Genomic DNA, 21,828 nt, shown 5'->3' on the forward strand with positions numbered 1-21,828 from the left:
TAATTAACATTAATGGGGTTGGTAGAATAAAGAAGTAAAATGAGTGAGTGAGTGATATAGCCCATCATAGTAAAAACTGTAAGTATGTGAGAGGAAGAAGCTGTTCATATTCATATGAACTGTATACTTGATTCAAAGCTGTTTTCATACGTTAAATACTGAATCCGATATCTTGGTTTATTTACGTGCATAGCTCATTTCATCACTGACCACAAGTGTCCGTTGGAAAATGATAACTGAATAATGCCTAAGTGAAACCGCTTAAACTAGAAATTTCAAATTTGCACAGGGTAAGATTTCCGATGTAAGGTTCCACCAGGGAAGAAGTTTGAGAAATTATATGGGAGAGGGGAATATGGTTGGCAATTACTTTAAAATGTCAGGATCTCTGTATTCTTGAAGGAGAAAAATTTGGTATATGGATTTCTCATTTAAAAGAACATTTTTTTGGAGTTCTTTCAATATATATATATTTAACGTAGAAGGGAAGAAAAAAAGAGGTGGGAGTGAGTGAGCTATTAGACGTCTGTATCTCGGAATCCTTAAGGTTACAGACGTGAAATTTGGTGTCTGCATTCTTCTCTTAAAATAATTAAGTACGTGTTTAATCATTTTTTTGATATTTGCCGTAGAAGAGAAAAAGTTGAGGTTGCTAGGTGCCCATACGAGACATTCGAAGTCTTTAATAAGAGACCTCGAGTTCAGACAATTTTTGTACGAAAGATGCAGAAGGAAATACGCGAAATAGTGCCCTCAGTAACACGTAGGGGCACTTGCTAATTTTACATACATTAAAGAGAATATGCTTTTATTTTTAGTCAGTTGAAAGTTTCAGTGAAAAAAAATATAGTAAAAATGTTAACAAAATTGAGAACTAATTTTGAAATAGCTGTAACGTAGAACTGAAAATAGAACTTGGTTTGTTAATATTGGGTGGAAAACTTGCTTATGATACTATAAGAACATCATAGAAAGTCTTCAGAGTTCAGAGGATTTATGCTAGTAAGCAATTATGTATTATAGTGTATGTTCTATATATAATCAGTTTGACTCAAGTTCGAAAGAGAATCATGCATTAAATTAATGAAAAGACAAATATTTCACTTGAACATATTCTTAAGTCGGCGAGTATTAAGACAGCTTATCAAAACTCTTAAGGTAATTTTCACTGCGTTACCTTTATAATATATAAAGAAGGCAGTAATAAATACGACACGTTTGAAAAGTATTCTATAAGGATAAGTATTGATACTTAACCTTAGTAAATGATGTATTTGCTGTTTTCGATATGTTACATACATTGCGAAAGTTAGTTCCTGGCAATTACAACGTCATAAAATTGTGAAATCAGATTTCTTGTCTGTACCAAGAGGCCTGACAAAACAGGTGTAAGTTACTTTAACATTTCATGATCTAGCTTGCTTCTTATATATTTGTCTGTTATATACTGAAATTCAAAACAGTGCAGAACATAGTTAAATTCCGTAAATGCACTTACCGGAAGCCTGTTTGGAGGAATCTTCCGTCGAAATTTTATTGTGCTTCTCACACAGTTGTTTTCGAAAGCGTCGAGTAAGTAAAGGTACGTTTGGAAGAACATTATTTCATTATAAATACTGCTTTAAATTAATCAAATATAACTTGTTCAATTTTCTGTTTAAAATAATAATTCAGAATGGGAGAAAAAATAATCCTTCTCTATCAGAAATTTGTTTATAGTGACAATTACTATTGTTTGGATGCGTTTGGTACTTAATAAAACTAAAATTTCAACGAGTAGAAAGTTATTTGTTTTTTTAAAAAAAGAAAGATGTAGTCATGATAAATGAGTCATGAGACGTAATACAAATCGATGATAGTTCATATGAAAGGTGCCAGAAAACGCTATTGGGTCGATGCATAAGTTCGTGTTCTTATATTTTTTTATTCTGCTGTTCCGTAATTCAAATACATATACAACATAGACATAACATAACATATTCTACGAATTTAACAATATATTGCATACATTTTACTGTTACTCATATTAACTCACAATCATTCAGTGATGTATTCTGTCCACTATCTATGACCTGCCAACGTTTAGGTGGCAGTTCAGTGTCTCGCCTGTAGAACTGTTTTGGTTTTGACTGGAAGAAATGTTAGCCGTTGGTCAAGAGAAGCTTTTCTGTGCTGTTCTTTAAGCATTTGCTTCATTCTCGTACACTGCACAAATTGTTATCGTAGCTTCTGCTGAACTGGATCCACGGTTAAACTCGAAGAGTAAAATGGGACAGAAATGATTAGTCTTCTCAACTTGACATTTCATATTAGTTTGTTTGAAATACATACAATAATACGTTCACAATCAAGAAAATCTGTATTCACAATCTCCAAACTACGGTAAAATAACGATAAACAGTCGCTTCACGCCGCATTGTTGCCAACCCAAAAGAAAACCGCACGAAGTTATGTATTGACCTAATTTGTGCAAGTGAACAAGTTCAAGAAAAGAATTTCTTTTTTATTGTACTTTGAAGTTTGGCAAAAGGATTATAGTATAAGTTCCTGATTATTTTGTAAAAGAATTCTGGTATTTTGCATTTCCAGGTTTGTAATTCTTAGATTTTGTTAAGAGATTATATTGTGTTATTTGCTTTAGGAAATGAACGCCGCTATGTCACAATTCGATGTAAAAATGTGTATAGAAAGAAAAAAATACAAATTGGTGGTGGTTGTGGGGGAATTTGGCTGAAACGGTGGAGGAAATCGATAAAATTTAATCTGATGGGAATTCTTACGGAGGAACAAGAAGTTAGAATGCGGGAAACAACCGTCGGTTTAGTATTAAAAATACACAACGTATTGCCTGAAAAATAGATGTAGAACAGTAGAGAAAAATGTTGAACATTTGCCAGGTTCTTTTATATTATTACTATTTCTGATTTCAGCCTGAATTTGTCAAAACCCTGTCAGAAATTTTACATCATGGAGGCAACAGTCCTGTGGCTCGAATGGCTGCAGGCCTACAACTTAAAAATACTCTCACGTCCAAAGACCCTAATGTAAAAGCACAGTATCAGCAAAGGTGGTTGTCGTTCCCGGAGGAAATTCGAGCTTACGTCAAAAAGAATGTAAGTATTTAGTTGTATGCATGTATTTTGTGGTAAGAGTTAGTTGTATTTCTGTACAGCAGATGAGAGCAGTAATCAAATCGGTATTGCAAATTGTTTCATTGTGTAACTAGCGCGAAGCACAGGAAACATTCTATAAGGTGGTTTCATGGCATAAGCATTTTAATGCAAAGGGTTAAGCTAGTGAGGAAAATAGTTTGTATGGCAGGAAATGCGAGGTACACTCATGTCCCATGTCTATAAATATGTTGTTTTAGGAATATAATTTGATAACGAATTCGCCCGATATTTCTTACGTTAGTACGAATTATCGGCAAAGACATATATGTAGCAAATTTCATGTTAAAAGAGCAGTAAATAAGAACAATAAAACGAAAATAAAACTTTCTTGTCCATTTAGCAACATTTTGTTCTACTCATTCTAATTTTCGTATTTATAATTCTTTTCCTATGAAATTAACCACAAATATATATTTCCCAATTATATACACAGTATCAGTATTAAAAGTACACTGCAAAATCATTATCAAATTATATTCTTACAAGACGATAGTTATAGATATGCGATAATCATTTTGGACATGAGTGTACATTAGTTCTATTTTTTTTTTAAATAAATAAATATACAGCGAGTAACTTAATGTAACAAACGTCGGGAATGATTCCGACACCGGGTTAAGCAAGAAAGGTCCTGTGAACATACAGCATATTTGCATAGCATATAGCATGTTGAGCATATTCGCAGTTAAAGCACGGCCAACAAGAGATTGTCTCTGACGTTTCTTACCACATGCGGTGGGACAGTGCAGGCCCTACTTTGATACCAGTGTTACCAACCACGATCACTCTGTCTTATACCATTAAATAAATTGCCACTACAGTTGCACCGAAAAAAACCTTGACACGCGAGTAGTGGCAATGTCACTGCGAGCTGTCAGAGACGTTCTCTTACTGGACACACTATAGCTAGGGCCGAAAGCGTGGGAACAGTAAGTTCAAAGTTATAGATATTGAACGCCAGTAATGTTAGAGATGGCGGTCTAGAAAGTCTGGAGGTCACGCTGGTGTTTAATACGTAGTTGCTCGGTTCTCACACAGGTGTCGCTTGTGTTCAAGACTACAGTACAGGAGTGCGAATATTGTATGGGACAAGTGACGGTGTTCGTCTAAAACATGGTGCGTTATTCGAATCGTGAACAGGCTGACATGCTATTCATGTACGGTTATGCAGATGGCAGTGGGCATGAAGCAGCACGACTTAACAGGAGCGTTTTCCTAACAGACGCCAACCATCATACAGGATGTTTGCAGCAATTTATCGGCGCATGTGTGAAAAAGGGACCATACTACCTGCCCATGTGGATGTTGGTTGACCCAGTCGTGTACGAAGGTATGCTAGAAGCTGTGGACAATGAGCCAGGTACGAGTACGAGGGAACTTAGCTGTGAAATGTATGTTAGTCACAAGACTATCATGCGTTACATGAAAATACTTTGTACATATATACCTGCAAAGGGTGCAAGGATTGACAGAAGCGGATTTCCAGCCACGTCAAGCATTTGCCAGCATTCAGCAGACTGCTACTGTCATGCTGGTTGGCCACGTTTGGAAATGATAGTATCAATATGCATAACAGACACGTTGTCAGAAGCAGATTCACATGGTGCGGTTGGCACTTATAAACTAATCAGCCTATACATGGTACCCCGAAGACTGAATGCAGCAGTATTTGACCTTCGTGCAGTGTTCCCTAGCGATTCGCTGCAACATGTATGTGCATGATGAGGCTCCCACGCACTTCAGTGTAAATTCCGCGTATAGATGAGCAACTTCCCAAGACGTTGGATCGTGCGTGCCAGTCCACTACATCAGCATGCCTAGTCTCCGGACCTGAAATCACTGTATTTTTATCCGTGGGGACACATTAAAAGTGTGATATATGCTACTCTCGTCAACGATGTCAACGACTTGAAATAACGTATCCATAACACCAACTCTAACCGTTTGCCATGACCCAGGTATCGTTGAACTGGTTCACCAGTCCATGACCCGGTGTTGTCATGGATGCATTGCTGTCCATGGCGAACATTTTAAACGTCTCCTAAGATGTGCCCGACGGACGTGCATATCTCTCTCTCTCTCTCTCTCTCTCTCTCTCTCTCTCTCTCTCTCTCTCTCTCTCTCTCTCTCTCTCTCTCTCTCTCTCTCTCTCTCTCTGTACACGACGATATCTACAGCTCCAGATTGTTCCCACACTTTCGGCCCTCAGTAACTCTGCCAACATACTATATGTTCGTAGGATCATTTTTATCTCGGTGTCAGGAATCACGTCTCCTGACGTTTGTTAAATTAAGTTACACCTTGTATAATAAGAAGTGCGTAAATACGTAGTAATGTTTTGTTTCAGAACCTCCAAATTGTACCATTGATTGCGTGCTCAGGAATGTATTGTGGAAGTCATAACCGTAGATTTTTTGAACTTTCATCTCAGAGTACAAAAAGACTAAATATTTAACATAGTTTTTGTGGAGATGTTGATATGTAAAATGTAATACACTAGTTTTTCCATCCGTGTTTTCTGTTACTTAATTTTTGACGTTATAAAGGTAGTTCACTGCTTTCTTCTCAAGAGTAACTGGTGGATGAAAGTCTACAGAGGTTGTTCAGTCTACGTTTGGCCAATTTCGACTTACCTAAAAATTTAGAAGAATCCATGGCGCCAGGTCCGTAAGTGTTCGATGTGTTTCCCTTGGTTCCTAACAATAGCCCGATAGCGTGATTTCCACTGTAATAGACTTCTCGGAAGAACTGGGAGGGCAATCTTGTCTCATTCCCTTTGTACAGCTTTCCAAAGTCCTTCCACACTTGTCACACGCCGTTTTCCCAAAGCCCGCTTCAGCAATCCAAACCCACAAATCCACAATAGTCCATAGGACTTTCATCTAAAGATTTAACAGGTACACTCATGCCCAAAATTATTGTCGCATATCTATAACTTATTGTGGGAATATAATTTGATGATAATTTTGCAGGGTACTTCTAATACTGATACTATGTGTATAATTGGGAAATATGTATTTGTGGTAAATTTAATAGGAAAAGAATTATAAATACGAAAATTATAATGAATAAAATAAAATGTTGCTAAATGAACAAGAAAATTTTATCTTAGTTTTACTTATTTACTGTTCTTTTGACGTGAAATTTTCCATATATGTGGTTAACCTCATGGTTATTCGTTTTCCCACAATTGTTTTTACTATTAGTTTTATTTCATTTAAAATAATTTTTCTATTTTTCCTGTTATGATGTCATGTGATTTAATACCATGCCAGAAGTAGGAATACAATCAATTCAAATTCATTTAGATTTAATTTACCAAATTTTTTGCAGACTAATCAATTTTCTCTATTTTGAAAGAATTATTTATATAATTTCGTAACTAATTTTTATTTATAACAGCTAAATCAACCTCTCGAACTAAATGAAATATGAAATTATTTATTTAACTATATTCCATATGTTGCAGTGGGCGTTCCCTTGTTTGTACAGTTGTAGCCCCCTTAGCATCAGAATTAGTAAATATTGCGTTTAGGATTACCGACTAATTCAGGAGATTTTTAAATGGATCAGACACTTAAGTTTTAACGGTATGTGGAAAAATTGAATTTTTCCCATTTTAGCTTCGACTTTGATACAAATACATATATATACGTGTTGAAGAAGTGTCTCCTTATTTTAGGCATAAGTTATTGCCTAATATTTGACAATTCACACAGTATGACGAGATAAACTAAGTGACTGAGTGTTCTACGTATGATCCATCTTTAACGGTAAGATTAGAACAATAGAAGCATTGATATTAAGAAGTTACTTGGTTGCATTTTAGTGGTTGATAATTATCGGTGGTGTTGACAGTATACTTGTCTTCAAAGATGGAAAATACATTTACAGTATTTTTTCCTGATATTTACGTAATAAACACAATGCTCGGGTAAAGAAATTTACAGCCTCCCGCTTTCAAACCTAATACCGATTACCTGCATATTTCGTAATAGTACATCCGATTAATTCTGTAGTACGAATTTTACAGTATGTTTTCGATTAGTTAAACTAACCTAATAAGCAATGTGAAACAGAGAGATCTTGGCTATTTCAAAATAATCTGTAAAATATATCTTAAAAGCATGAGTATTTACTAGTTGATTTTTGCATGTCGTTTTATTTCAAATTAGTATCGTATCCAAATTATCTGAAATGTTAATGATTCAGCAAATACATACATTCAATAATTTCTTACGGTTTCGAATCGCAGTTCTCTTTTGCTTAGTGTTTTTTTTCCTGATCAAATCTAAATAGCAGAATAATTCTTCGATAATAACATTTCTTTCTATTTCTGATTACCGGTAAAAATATGAACTTTGCAAGATATGTGGCCTAGGATTATTTTATTGATATAATTGTGTTTATAAAAACAATAAGAATAATTAAAGAATTTCTTCGTGAAATAAAAATGTAGTTAATTTTTAATGTATGAAAAATGAATAATTTATAAAAGAAAAGAATTATGACAACCTAACGTAAGACAATTTTCGCGTAAGGTATGTATGAAACATGTTGTTAATAATTTAATGGCCACTGCAAAGTAAATCTGTACCTATAATTAGTATAAATTTTCCTTCTTGTTCACATGATTATCTATACAATTGAATAATACGTAAATTCTATGAATTTTGAATATTGTATCAAAAGACATAACTGTTCTGTGTTTCGACTACATTATTTGGCAATAATTTTAAATCCCTTGAAAATTATGCATGCTTAAAAATCTCATTTATTTTTCCCTTTTGGAAATCTATAAACTAATAATTTCTGTAACTTCTGTTATGAAGTAGCAAAAGCAGAATTTACTGATTTTAATGAATTTCGACTGTCATAATAAAATGGTATTTGGAAAAAAAAAAGAGTTATATTATTTCTTAAACAGCATTGATTCAGTTATATATAACAAATTGACTTTCTTAAACAGCTATAGAGTACCCACTAAGATGTGAGAGTGCCTAGATAGGTAATTGAACATTGTAATCAATTTTGTCTTACTTTTTTTATTTAGTCAGATTGCACAATTATTTTCCTTTTGCGGTAGTTTTTTTTTTTTTCGTTGCCGCTGGCAACCTATTTCTTGTAATCAATTATTAGTATTATTTTTCGATAGTAGAAAGTAACTATTACAATAAGTGGCTCTCCTTTAGCCAGGATCGTCTCATGTCTTATGATGCTGTGCTCTATTGTTGTTATTATTAGATAAGGAAAGAAGTCAGCCAAGATCAAATGCAGGTAAATATTGCGAAGTAGCAGGTTTTAGGTTGGGTTCTTGGAAGCGGGATAGGCTGTGTTTCCATGAAATAAAGCTCAACAAAGCTAGTGTTAGTAAAGTGAAGAACTTGAATTTAGCAAACAGAAGTTTATCTACGACATTTAATGTTTTAGATATTTTCTTAGTGTGTGTATTGAATAACACAATGCGACGTACTAAGAAAGCTAAAGTTAACGAAGAAATAGCATTAAAGTGCTGTTCCGATAATAAAAAGGATGATTCGGTGCTTGAGTGCAAAAGCTGTTCAAGTGCTTATCACAGTACTTGTATTGTTATTAGTGATGAAGAGTTTGACAAGTACAGGGCTGGAAATTTAATTTGGTTTTGTGAGTTTTGTAGAGAAAAAGCGGCACCTATTAGCGACGACAATACTGAGAATGAATCTTTTGCGGATTCAGAAAATCTGCTAGGTTTAGTGGCGACAGTGAACGGAAATCCTACTTCAATTAATGCAACTGTTAATACAGGAAGTATTGTAACTTCTGAAGGAGGTAGTGATAAAGTACGCCAAAACACTGGTAATTTCACTATTGATGGTGATGCTTTTCAGGTGTTGATGAATAAACTGGCGGAAATAGGAATAGCGCAAACTGAATTAGAAAAAGGAATGAAAGAGCAGGTAGACAAACTGGAACAAAATGTAAACAATAAAATCGAACAAAGTCAAGCTAGGTTAGAGAATCAAATGGAAAAGTTACAAAACGATTTCAACCATTTTAAAGGGGAAGTACAAATGAAAATAGACAAAGTACATTCTGATTTGATTGAACGGGTTCAAATTGTACAAAAGAATACCACGGAAGCATTGTCTCAATTTGATGTACAATTTGGTAGTGTGAATGCCGAATTAATTTCTCATAGTTCGGTAATAGATAAATTAAAGAACACTGTAAAAGAGACTAGCGATAGCATGACGGTATTAGATACTAAGGTAAATCAGATAACAGATATTGTAAAAGATGTACTTAATGCCGATCAGAAATGGAAAGAACCGGTATCGAATCTAATTCGGGATGTTACTAAGCATAAGACCGACTTAAGTAGGATAGAACGAGCGATTCAATCCGGAGAGGTGAAATCTGCTAGTTTGGAAGAGCGTATGTCCAAGCTAGAGGATAGACTGGAAGAGGTAGATGCTAATAAGGCAAAAGATTCAGATAATTTGAATACACGCGAGACGAATCATGCTCGATCGGTAAAACGCAAACGAACAACTTTTGATATGTATAGCCAAGATCCATTTGTTTTCATGGGGGGAGATAATCACTCAGAGAATGAGGATGAGATTAAAGAAATTCCTACAAGTAATGAAGTTAAAACTTCGACAATTAAACAGACAATTTTCCCTACCTTTAATACTTGTTTTAATCGGTTATCTGATAAATTTCAACCGCAATTTCCACGTTTCGTAGATGAAAGGAACGTAAGTCAGAACGATAGTTTCAGAATGCCAATGGAAGATTATCATAGTAATAATAATCCTTATTTCCAAAATCCGTATCATGCCATGATTCCCAATAGTTGTAGAACAGATAAAGTCAGTGGAATTTCAGAGACAGTTCCTAGACTTAAAGCTAGTGATTTAAGAGCTTTTCCACATTTTTCAGGAAATTCTAGTAAGGAATCCGCTAGAAATTATTTAAGAGATCTAGAGCAAAGCCTGGATTATTTTCAAATTACAGAAAAACGAGATTTAATGTTCGTTTTAAATCAAACTTTAAGTGGAGCAGCTAAGATCTGGTTTCTTTCGGCGGAAAACCGAATAAATAATTTTTATGATTTTGCCCAGTGTTTCACACAAAATTTCTGCTCAGATTATAAGGAGCGTTGGGAGTTGAAACAGCTAAAGAACGAGAAATATGATAAATCTAGGCATGGGTCGTTGATCAATTACGTCTGGAATTTAATAGGTAGATATCAAAATGCAGTCAGCAATCCCAGAGAGAGAAATAGTGGACATTGTCTTAGATGCAATTCCTGACGAGAGATTTGGATTCTTAAAGATAGTAACACCTAAATCAGTAGATGACTTAATTTGCCATCTGACTAAGTTGCAACCGCAGAAAGAAAATAGTTCTAGTTTTAATGAAACGATTAAGCCTAGAAATAAGTTTAATGTGCGTCAGGTAAAATCCACGTCCACTAAGAAAAGAAAACCTGATCGTATGAATAGTAGTTGTCAGACAGAGACTAGATTTGTAAATGCATCTGTTAACAATAGCACAGACAATAGATTTATTGGCAAGAGTAGTAGTGACAGATTCGTAAGTGATAGAAATAAATATTTTAATGGGAATTTAGCCAATAATTATAGAATCTTAAGTGACAGAAATAGTACTGAGAATTTCAATAATTGTAATAGAAACACAGAGAATAGACAGGATAGAGATGGTAGATATAAGTGGAATAATTCTTTTACCAGAAATGGCCCACTTATGCATCCTTTTCCACCATTTCCTTGGTTCCCAATGGGAGTTAACTGGTGGAAATTTCCTCAATCTAGATTTAGGGGTAATAATCCTAATTATTTCAGTGACTTCAGGAGAAATAGAGGGAATAATCAGGAAACAACTCAGAATGAAAATCCGGAAATCCCGCAAAATTTGGAAAATGCCTCCGGCAGTCAGTAAGCTCTGATGGGGATCCTGTCTGCCTAAATATGATTTCCCCATCGAACATAATTTCTGATAGGGAACTACATGAGGCTAATATGGTGGATGAGAATGAAACTAATTAAAACTAAGATGTCGAACAATAGTATGGCTTTGAATATTCATTTTGTAATTGATGATGAAGAAAAACAAACGAATGTGATAGAAACCTACCCTTCACCAATCATACATTGCAATATAGCAGATATTAAATTAAAAGCCATCCTTGATAGCGGAAGTGATTTAAATATTCTCAATTACAATATTTGGAAGAAAATTAACGAAAAATTTCCATCTGCTAAGTTAAAACCAATGACTTCTTTATCACTTAAAGGTTTTGCAGGACAAGAAGAGGTACAAGTAAAGGGATTTTTAGTTTTGAACATTGAAATTAAGGGAAGCATTTTTGAGGTACCAGTTTATATCGTAAAAAGTTTGAAAGTAGATTTTTTGCTCGGATATCCATTTTTTATACGTCATCATGCAATATTGAATTGTAAAACTAAAACATTAGATATTACAGACAATTTCAACAAAAGCATTATCATTAATCTAGACGAAGATCATACCTTGTATATAAAGTCGGTCACTACTGAAATAAAATATGATAAATTGCAAGACGATGAGAGTATAACTTCAGAAAAAGAAATCAGGGAGAGTATGGGAAGTAGAGAGGATTTGACGCCAACTATTAAAGCTAAACTATTGGAATTGCTTTTACGTTATCGGCATTTATTTTCAAGTGATCCCAGATTGATAAAGACAGACCCTTACGAAATTAAATTAACTGATAATGAACCAGTTGTAGGCAAAATATACCCAATTCCTCAGGCGTTACAACCAGCTTTTGAAAAGGAGCTAGAAAAATGGTTGAAATTGGGAATCGCTGTTGAAAAGAGCAGTCCGTACAGAAACCCCATTCATTGCGTGAAAAAATCTAATGGTTCTCTAAGGCCAGTGATTGACTTAAGATTACTAAATGTTAAGGTAATAAGTCCAAAGGTACAAGTAGAACCAGTGCAAGAGTTACTTATGAGATTAGCAGGATCTAAATACTATAGCAGTATCGATATAACCCAAGCCTATTATGGAATAGCCTTAACTCCTTCTTCTTATGAGTGTACAAGCTTCGTATACTTAAATAGACAGTATTGTCTTTGTCGTTTGCCTATGGGACTAAAATCTAGTGCTGCAGTATATCAAGAGGTTATGAACAAATATTTTGGGCCAAGATTTAAGTCATATGTTATTAATTTCTTAGACGATCAACTTATATTCAGTAAATCCATAGAAGAACATTTTCTACATTTGGAAACCGTATTGCAAATTTTTGACTCAGCAAATTTTGCTTTAAACTTTAAAAAATGCGATTTCATTAAGACAGAGATAAAGTTTTTGGGCCATATTGTGACTGCAGAAAAAATACAAGTTAATCCAAAACTTAATGAACCGATTAGAAATTTTCCATTGCCAAAAACAAAGAAACAAATTAGACAGTTCTTAGGTTTGATCTCTTGGAGAAGGAGACATATAAAGGGGTTTGCTGAGCTTACTGCGCCTCTGTTTGATCTCCTAAAGAAACAACAGAGAGTAGGATTTACACCTGAACTATTAGAAAGATTTGAACAATTACGAATATTAGCCAGTGAAGCGCCCTCGTTAGCTCAACCGAATTTTGATTTACCATTCCATTTATATGCTGATGCCTGTGCTCAGAGTTTATCCTCATATTTGGCACAATTTCCACAAGGTAAAGAGGAGAAGGAACCAGAAGTAATAGCCTACGCCAGCAGGAGAATAAAAGCGCATGAATATTCCTTAAATATATACCAACTGGAAACGCTTGCAATATTATATGCATGTGAACAATTTTCACAGTTTATTTTAGGCAGAAGAGTTATAGTTCATACGGACAACATGGCAGTAACTCATTCGCTAAAGGTACAAAACTTAGATCCACGAACTACAAAAATGTTGTTAAGATTACAACGTTTTGATATAGAATATCACCATATTTCGACACAAGACAATAAAATAGCTGACATTTTGAGCAGAAATCCTCCAGAACCACCACTAGATACAGAAGAACATTTAATTAATTTTATAACAGTCAGTGATTACAATATGCTTAATTGGGAGGAACTAAAAGTAGAGCAACAAAAAGATGAATACTGTAATAAGTTAAGGAGATTACAGTTAGATAAGACATGTTTACATGAAGGAATATTATTCCTTAAAGATGATAGTAACAATAGCTGGTTGTTGGTAGTACCGAAAACTATGACTAAACAAATAGAAACAGTTCACAACAAAGCTCATTTCGGTTTGAATAAATGTTTAAATTTTATAAGGAGATTATTTAAGTGGAAAAATATCAGAGCAGATTTACGTCGTTATATAAATGATTGCATTGAATGTTCAAGAATAAAACATACTAATATAGTTATTTCAAAGGAGGAATGTCATATTACAGCCGTCAATAGCCACGAAAAGCTTTGCATTGATATTGTAGGTAAATTGCCTAAAAGTGGGAATTATAATTATATTTTATCCATAATAGATGTCTACTCCAGATTTTTAGTTTTCTTGCCATTGAGGAAAGCAAATTCTAAAGAAATAATTACAGTACTAAAAAATAGATATTTTCACATAGTGCCATATCCAATGATGATAATCTCAGACAAAGGAGGACAATTTTCTTCTAAGAATTGGAAAGAATTTTGTAAAATCACTGGTATGAAACATATAATGACCTCTCCTTATTCTCCTTTCTCTAATGGAAAACTAGAGAGAGCTCATAAGAATTCGAATCAATTGATAAGACTTCGATGCCACAGTGATCACACAACCTGGTCTAAATTTTTACAAGATATTCAAGATATGTTAAATTATTCTATGTGTGAAACTACAGGAAAATGTCCGTCGGAGTTATTTTATTCCTACTCAACGGATATGCATCTGAGGAAAAAATATCCATGGCCAAAAGTTTTAGAACAAACACCATTGCAAGATAGACATTTTCAAGCAGAAATACATGTTCCAAACTTACAGGGAAGTAAGAAAAATAAAAATAAAAGAGAGGTAACCTTAAATGAAAATGATCTCGTGCTAATAAAAACGCACGAATTATCTTCTGCACTGAAACAAGAAACACATAAATATTGTTATTGTTATTGTGGTCCATTTATCGTATATAGAATACTAAGGAATAGAGCTATTCTCAAAGATCTCAAAGGAAATGAAATAGGAACACAGAATTTTACAAACTTGAAGCTTTTTAACTGTTCAGAAGATAAGAAGAATGAATTACTGAAAGATTATAAGCCCTGATTTAGACAGATAAGCTATTGTATTATTGAGGAAAAGTAAGTTAATTCTAGCTTTATAGGAATGCTGCTCTGAATAAAAAAAAATAATTATTAGAAACATTACTTTAGATTAGTTGTGTTTAAGATTACATTTATCGTGTATTCAGCGTTTGACAAATAGATGGTTAATGTTAGAAGAATTTAAAATAATTTCATCATTTCACTAATTATGTTAGATTGCATGTGAAATTATTTTTTTTCCCCAGCGGGGGCTTTGTGGTTAACCTCATGGTAATTCGTTTTCCCACAATTGTTTTTATTATTAGTTTTATTTCATTTAAAATAATTTTTCTATTTTTCCTGTTATGATGACGTCATGTGATTTAATACCATGCCAGAAGTAGGAATACAATCAATTCAAATTCATTTAGATTTAATTTACCAAATTTTTTGCAGACTAATCAATTTTCTCTATTTTGAAAGAATTATTTATATAATTTCGTAACTAATTTTTATTTATAACAGCTAAATCAACCTCTCGAACTAAATGAAATATGAAATTATTTATTTAACTATATTCCATATGTTGCAGTGGGCGTTCCCTTGTTTGTACAGTTGTAGCCCCCTTAGCATCAGAATTAGTAAATATTGCGTTTAGGATTACCGACTAATTCAGGAGATTTTTAAATGGATCAGACACTTAAGTTTTAACGGTATGTGGAAAAATTGAATTTTTCCCATTTTAGCTTCGACTTTGATACAAATACATATATATACGTGTTGAAGAAGTGTCTCCTTATTTTAGGCATAAGTTATTGCCTAATATTTGACAATTCACACAGTATGACGAGATAAACTAAGTGACTGAGTGTTCTACGTATGATCCATCTTTAACGGTAAGATTAGAACAATAGAAGCATTGATATTAAGAAGTTACTTGGTTGCATTTTAGTGGTTGATAATTATCGGTGGTGTTGACAGTATACTTGTCTTCAAAGATGGAAAATACATTTACAGTATTTTTTCCTGATATTTACGTAATAAACACAATGCTCGGGTAAAGAAATTTACAGCCTCCCGCTTTCAAACCTAATACCGATTACCTGAATATTTCGTAATAGTACATCCGATTAATTCTGTAGTACGAATTTTACAGTATGTTTTCGATTAGTTAAACTAACCTAATAAGCAATGTGAAACAGAGAGATCTTGGCTATTTCAAAATAATCTGTAAAATATATCTTAAAAGCATGAGTATTTACTAGTTGATTTTTGCATGTCGTTTTATTTCAAATTAGTATCGTATCCAAATTATCTGAAATGTTAATGATTCAGCAAATACATACATTCAATAATTTCTTACGGTTTCGAATCGCAGTTCTCTTTTGCTTAGTGTTTTTTTTCCTGATCAAATCTAAATAGCAGAATAATTCTTCGATAATAACATTTCTTTCTATTTCTGATTACCGGTAAAAATATGAACTTTGCAAGATATGTGGCCTAGGATTATTTTATTGATATAATTGTGTTTATAAAAACAATAAGAATAATTAAAGAATTTCTTCGTGAAATAAAAATGTAGTTAATTTTTAATGTATGAAAAATGAATAATTTATAAAAGAAAAGAATTATGACAACCTAACGTAAGACAATTTTCGCGTAAGGTATGTATGAAACATGTTGTTAATAATTTAATGGCCACTGCAAAGTAAATCTGTACCTATAATTAGTATAAATTTTCCTTCTTGTTCACATGATTATCTGTACAATTGAATAATACGTAAATTCTATGAATTTTGAATATTGTATCAAAAGACATAACTGTTCTGTGTTTCGACTACATTATTTGGCAATAATTTTAAATCCCTTGAAAATTATGCATGCTTAGAAATCTCATTTATTTTTCCCTTTTGGAAATCTATAAACTAATTATTTCTGTAACTTCTGTTATGAAGTAGCAAAAGCAGAATTTACTGATTTTAATGAATTTCGACTGTCATAATAAAATGGTATTTGAAAAAAAAAAAAAAATTATATTATTTCTTAAACAGCATTGATTCAGTTATATATAACAAATTGACTTTCTTAAACAGCTATAGAGTACCCACTAAGATGTGAGAGTGCCTAGATAGGTAATTGAACATTGTAATCAATTTTGTCTTACTTTTTTTATTTAGTCAGATTGCACAATTATTTTCCTTTTGCGGTAGTTTTTTTTTCCGTTGCCGCTGGCGACCTATTTCTTGTAATCAATTATTAGTATTATTTTTCGATAGTAGAAAGTAACTATTACATATACACGTCTTTGCCGATTATACACATACTAACATTATAAGAAATACCGGGGGAATTCGTTATCATATTCCCAAAACAACATATTTATAGACATGCGACAATTTTGGACATGAGTATACCTCATTGAAAGGTATCACCTGTATACCACTTGCCTCCTCCATCTCCCTGTAGAATGCGAGGGACGATCGTGAGGTATGTGATGAGGCCTTGTCCATGTGAATGCACACCAGATTGGCGTCATTTCCGTACTTTGTTGGAATCTCATGCTCATAGATCGGCCGCATGATCTGCTCCTGAAAATACTGCGAATTTATTTTGCAGTTGTTCGCCACCCTACGAATCTTCAGTTTACCTCGGTAACAGTAGTCAGTAACGACCATGAACTCTTTTGGGAAGGATTCTTTACAGACACAGACCCACCTTCTGAAGTTGTTGGCGCTCGTACATGATGGCTCTCGGTTTGCAGCAGTCGGAAAGGTAAATCCACGCTTCATCGAGCGTTACGACGTACATCCACCTTTGTTTTGCCAGATGCTGGGCAGATGTTTGCGAGGGCCGGGGATGTTTCGTACAGTTTCCGGGCGTTACACTTTCGTTCCTTTTGATGGGCATCCGTGAGATGGCCGCGAGCTTTCATGACTTTTTCCATCTTGAATTGGTGTAACGTCCGGCTCACAGTCCCCAGACACGTCAAGACGATTAGCCATATACCTTTGTGTTGGCGGATTTTCTTGCATTGCCATTTTGCGAAGTTTCCTCTGCAAGGTGGAGGTGGCCTTGGTGCATTCCCTCTTCCTAGGTAACTTCGTTGGTGATCCAAATGGTGGAGCTTCGTTGCCCTTGTACTTTCTCTTAACATTTTTTTATTCCACTTAAACTGATGTTGCAACCATTCTTCTTGGACTGTTTTCTAATGACAGAAACACTAATGTTGGCGTCATAAAGAGCCGCAACATAGCCTTCCCAAAACCGGCTTAGTTTGGGCGGCATTTTGGTCACAGAGCTGAAACCCACACACTTTGAAACAAATTTAACACAACACTCACAACAATGGTCCTATTTTGTGTTTTATTGTCTTCCGCGCGGAAAAACAACTCCGTTCCCAGGAAGCCACTGCACAACACTGCAGGACGCCACGAGCCAGGTCGGCTGAGTCCATTCTCCCCGTGAGGGGGAACGAACGAAATCGGCCAAACGTAGGCTAAACAACCTCTGTAAAAGCCTTAACATCACCTTAATTTAGATATAGTTTTTGTTTTATTTCAATTGCTGTTAATATACTATATTCAGTTTAATAGACTTTCAACAGTGATTTTAATCGTTGAATAAATAACGGCATTATTGGTGTTTTGTCTAGATGATATTTTGTTCTGTAATATGTACAAAAATAATTTGGTTTCATCAATTCCATGTAGATTTTCTTCCACATACGAAGAACAAAATCATCTTTATAAATGTAACTGTCCCACTTGTAATCAAAGATTATTTGCAGTTTATTGATTTTTTTCGTTGCAATTTGTACGATTTCAGCATTATACAGCAACATTTATAGACATATTTATAAAACCAATGACTATCTCTATAGCTTAATTCCAATTTTATTTGGCCTTAGTGCTGAAACACTGATAAACTGGTCACCTGCATAATTTGATCACTTTTCTGTGCAATTTACCATGACCAATGTAGGTTGTACTGTATTGCTCTTCTTATTTTAGTTTTTCTTCTTTCTTCGTAGTAGTCGAGGTTGGGTATATGGTTAATATCCCACTTTAAGCCGTAGATCGGTCCCGGGTTCGATTCCCAGTGGGGGCACTGGGTCAAAAAAGTGTAAAAATCTTTTTCAGGTCAGCCACCCTGAATGAGGTTTTCCTTATTCACACCAGGCAAATGCCGCGGTGGTACCTAACTTATAGGTCCCAGGCCGCTTGCTTGCTTCCTTCCTTCCTCAATTGTTTCTTCTTTCCCTTTCCCCGAATCATGTGCTCGCTGAGGGACGTCATCCCTCATATACGTGACGGGCTAAATGGCCATCGATGCCGAAAGCCCAGGGATTTATATATATATATAAATATATAAAAATAAAATTTTCATTTTAGTAGCATTATGAGACATCAGAAAGTATGGAACTAAATTTACTTGTAAATAATTGCGTGTGAGGAATTGGAACATGATATAAAAACTGTTACAATCATGAGAGTGTGAATTAGTTTTATGCCAACTTCGCTTACGTAACTAGAATTCATTACAGAAAGCTGGCACAGACATATTTCTTACTTCCTAAATTCTGAAAATTCGTTCTGGAACCCGGACTCAAGTTTTCAGACTGCACGTAGCTGTACGTCAGTTCCACGAGCTTCTAGATTATTAATCTCATCAAAGATCCTGATATGAAATCTTAGGTAATTTTAAAAATGGGTTCAAATGCTATTCGGAATGAGATGATGCTCGATCTATGTTATCATAGATACAACTTAGGTTCAATATTTTGCGTTTAACAGACTTAGTTTTAAATTATAGCAGAGATGGATTGATACCTTTCATAAGTGAAACCGTATTTGTCGAATGTTAATTACCACCGATACAGTGGGTAATCGGCGTAGTTTACAAACGACTAGTAAGGGAGTGCTTGCGCATCATTACTTCGTCTCCACAATAATTAATCGCCACTGATCAGGATTTTATCAGAATTGGGGCTGAACGATAATCTGAGCGATGTTAATCAAGATCTAGCAGGCATGTGTCAAAAGTCCGTTCGTGCTACACTTACTTCAGTGCGTAAGACAATTCACTACCAGACATTAAATTCACAGTAAAATCAACATTTATTAAAAGTCTTGAAAGTTTGATTTTTGAGACTTCGTTGTTATCCTCTCGCCGAACATCTGCAAATTAGAACTTAGAACTAGTATTAATTTTATATTTCAACAGTATTAAGAGGGGAAAAGTAGAACTAGGTGGTTAAGAATTGTTTACATTTGTGAAATGGCTACTAAATCTTGTTAGATATAAGTACATAGCATCTTTCGAAGTTCATAATGTATTTCTTTGCTTTAATAGGTATTGAACGCATTGGGAACCGAAAACAACCGACCGAGTTCAGCGGCACAATGCGTAGCGTATATTGCTGTTGCAGAACTTCCTGTGGGACAGTGGACAGAATTGATATCAGTGTTGGTAAATAACGTAGTCAACGCTAACAGTACCGAAATGATGAAAGAGGCCACGCTGGAAGCCATTGGATATATCTGTCAGGACATTGTGAGTAACCAGATGTAAAGTAATAATTTTGTACGTTCATTGGCAGTGCACTTTACTTAGTGCACTTGTAACAGACCGATTACCGGTTTGTTTACATTGGATCCGTATTGTTATGTGTACCGGTTGAAGTCGAAGTTGGTTCCCGCATAATATTACTGTGCCCAGTTTTGTTACTTGTAAGTTTACACTAATTTAATGTTAATTCGTTTTATATTGTTAGTATAAGGAATGGCACAAAAGAATACATGTACTCAATCCTGAGATGAAGTACGCACGTAAACTCATCCGGAAAGTTAAATTAAAACTTGGAGTATTTTTTTTTTTAAATTCAGTTTTACCGATTCACTTCAAACCATGTAACCGTTTCTTCACAGTTTATACAGTATTTTGGAACAATTAATATAAATAAAACTGAATACTACTGAATTTTAGCTTAAAAGCTTACCGAATATTTGATATAGTTGTTTTATTAGATTTCATTCATTTGTGAATTATCTCGACGTTCACTTGTTACACTATATTACTGCTGATATGGCGATCCCTCTGGTTATTGCCGCAAGAGGGCGTTCGAATCGCTATACGTGAAGCTAACAATTTGAAATATGGCGGATTAGGAGTAATCATAAGTCGCTTGTCGTCATGGAGAAAATTAAATAATCACCTGAAATAACTAAGAGGATATTTATAAATTACCGTACGAAATTCTTGGTAAGTTAGATATTAAAATAGATATAGAGATTCATGATTTTTACAGTTAGGTTCTTGTATCGATATGTATTTATGGTAAAATTATGCGAATTATAATCAAAGATATAATAGTAGAAACCGCGTTTATAGAGGCCTGGCTACGAGTGTATGATGACGCAGTGAATTGATAGATTTCAGTGTGGAAGAACGATGGCTTGTTAGCTCCTCCAAAAATTTAGAAATTCTGTAACTAAAAGTGTAATTCTGTAACTAAAAGTGTAACCTAGTCAAAATCGTGATTTAGACTAACCTGAGATGTTATTTGAAAGAAATAGGTACGGAGGAGTCTAACAAAAGTCAAAATTTAGTGAAACCTTTTTCGGCTACAAGCCATCGAATATCATCTCCGCCATTACTAGACATATGCAGTAATGGAGTGGGAGATGTAATTTATCGAAGTTGATTGCGGCGGCGTACCGGAAAGATATTCTACGTTCGTGGAGTGTGTAGCCGGTGTACCGAAGGAGTCATCTCTCGATTTTAAATAAGCAAGTAGATGAAACCTACTTTGCGAAGTTTGATCACCCAGTTCAACCTGAGGACTATTCTGTGAAACCTGCGGATAACCGGGTAACATCTTTTCTTATTTTCCTATAAACAGTATAGCAGTTCAACAAATGGCATCTTTAAGAATCAGGATGGGTAACTAAGTTAAAGGGCGTTACGCGTCTCTGAACTTGTCAATCGTCATCATCCACTCATGCTACAAGCATGTATAATTGAATTATTAAATCTTATGTGTGTGTCTACGTAAATTTGAAAAATATGTATATTGATATTAGGGTAATACTTTACTTTGTACGTACCTTTCGATGGCAATGTACCTTGAAAATTTTGAATATTTAGATTAGATCGGTTATGTTAAATACATTACTGAATTATGTCTCGAATTATGTCTCGTGATGATGCCTTATTTTGTGAAATATTTGCTGTAGGTTAGGTTAGGTCTAATTTTGCAAGTGTGTGATCCATAGTATCTATGTAGGTTAGGTTAGGAGATTCTCTTTTACCCGTGTTTCTAAATTTAATACGTGTCTTTTATATATTGCAATGTGATATATGCTATTTTGTTGGGAAAC

At 34.3% G+C, this 21,828-nt stretch overlaps 1 protein-coding gene across 3 annotated transcripts in view; it reads left to right on the top strand.

The window, feature by feature from the left end:
* Nucleotides 1-21,828, top strand: part of Fs(2)Ket (Importin subunit beta Fs(2)Ket) — a 144,278-nt gene that overhangs the window by 11,363 nt on the left and 111,087 nt on the right. For all 3 annotated transcript variants that reach the window (XR_014129045.1, XM_081745061.1, XM_081745068.1), the window contains exons 3-4: nucleotides 2,931-3,113; nucleotides 19,802-20,002. Coding sequence is in view for 2 of the 3 variants with exons in the window: in XM_081745061.1 (XP_081601187.1) it covers nucleotides 2,931-3,113; nucleotides 19,802-20,002 (384 nt within the window). In the remaining variant the exon portion in view is untranslated. The remainder of the gene's footprint in view (nucleotides 1-2,930; nucleotides 3,114-19,801; nucleotides 20,003-21,828) is intronic.

Source organism: Thermobia domestica, chromosome 2, assembly GCF_964235325.1.
Source record: "Thermobia domestica chromosome 2, izTheDome1.hap1.1, whole genome shotgun sequence".
Taxonomy (NCBI): Eukaryota; Metazoa; Arthropoda; class Insecta; order Zygentoma; family Lepismatidae; genus Thermobia; species Thermobia domestica.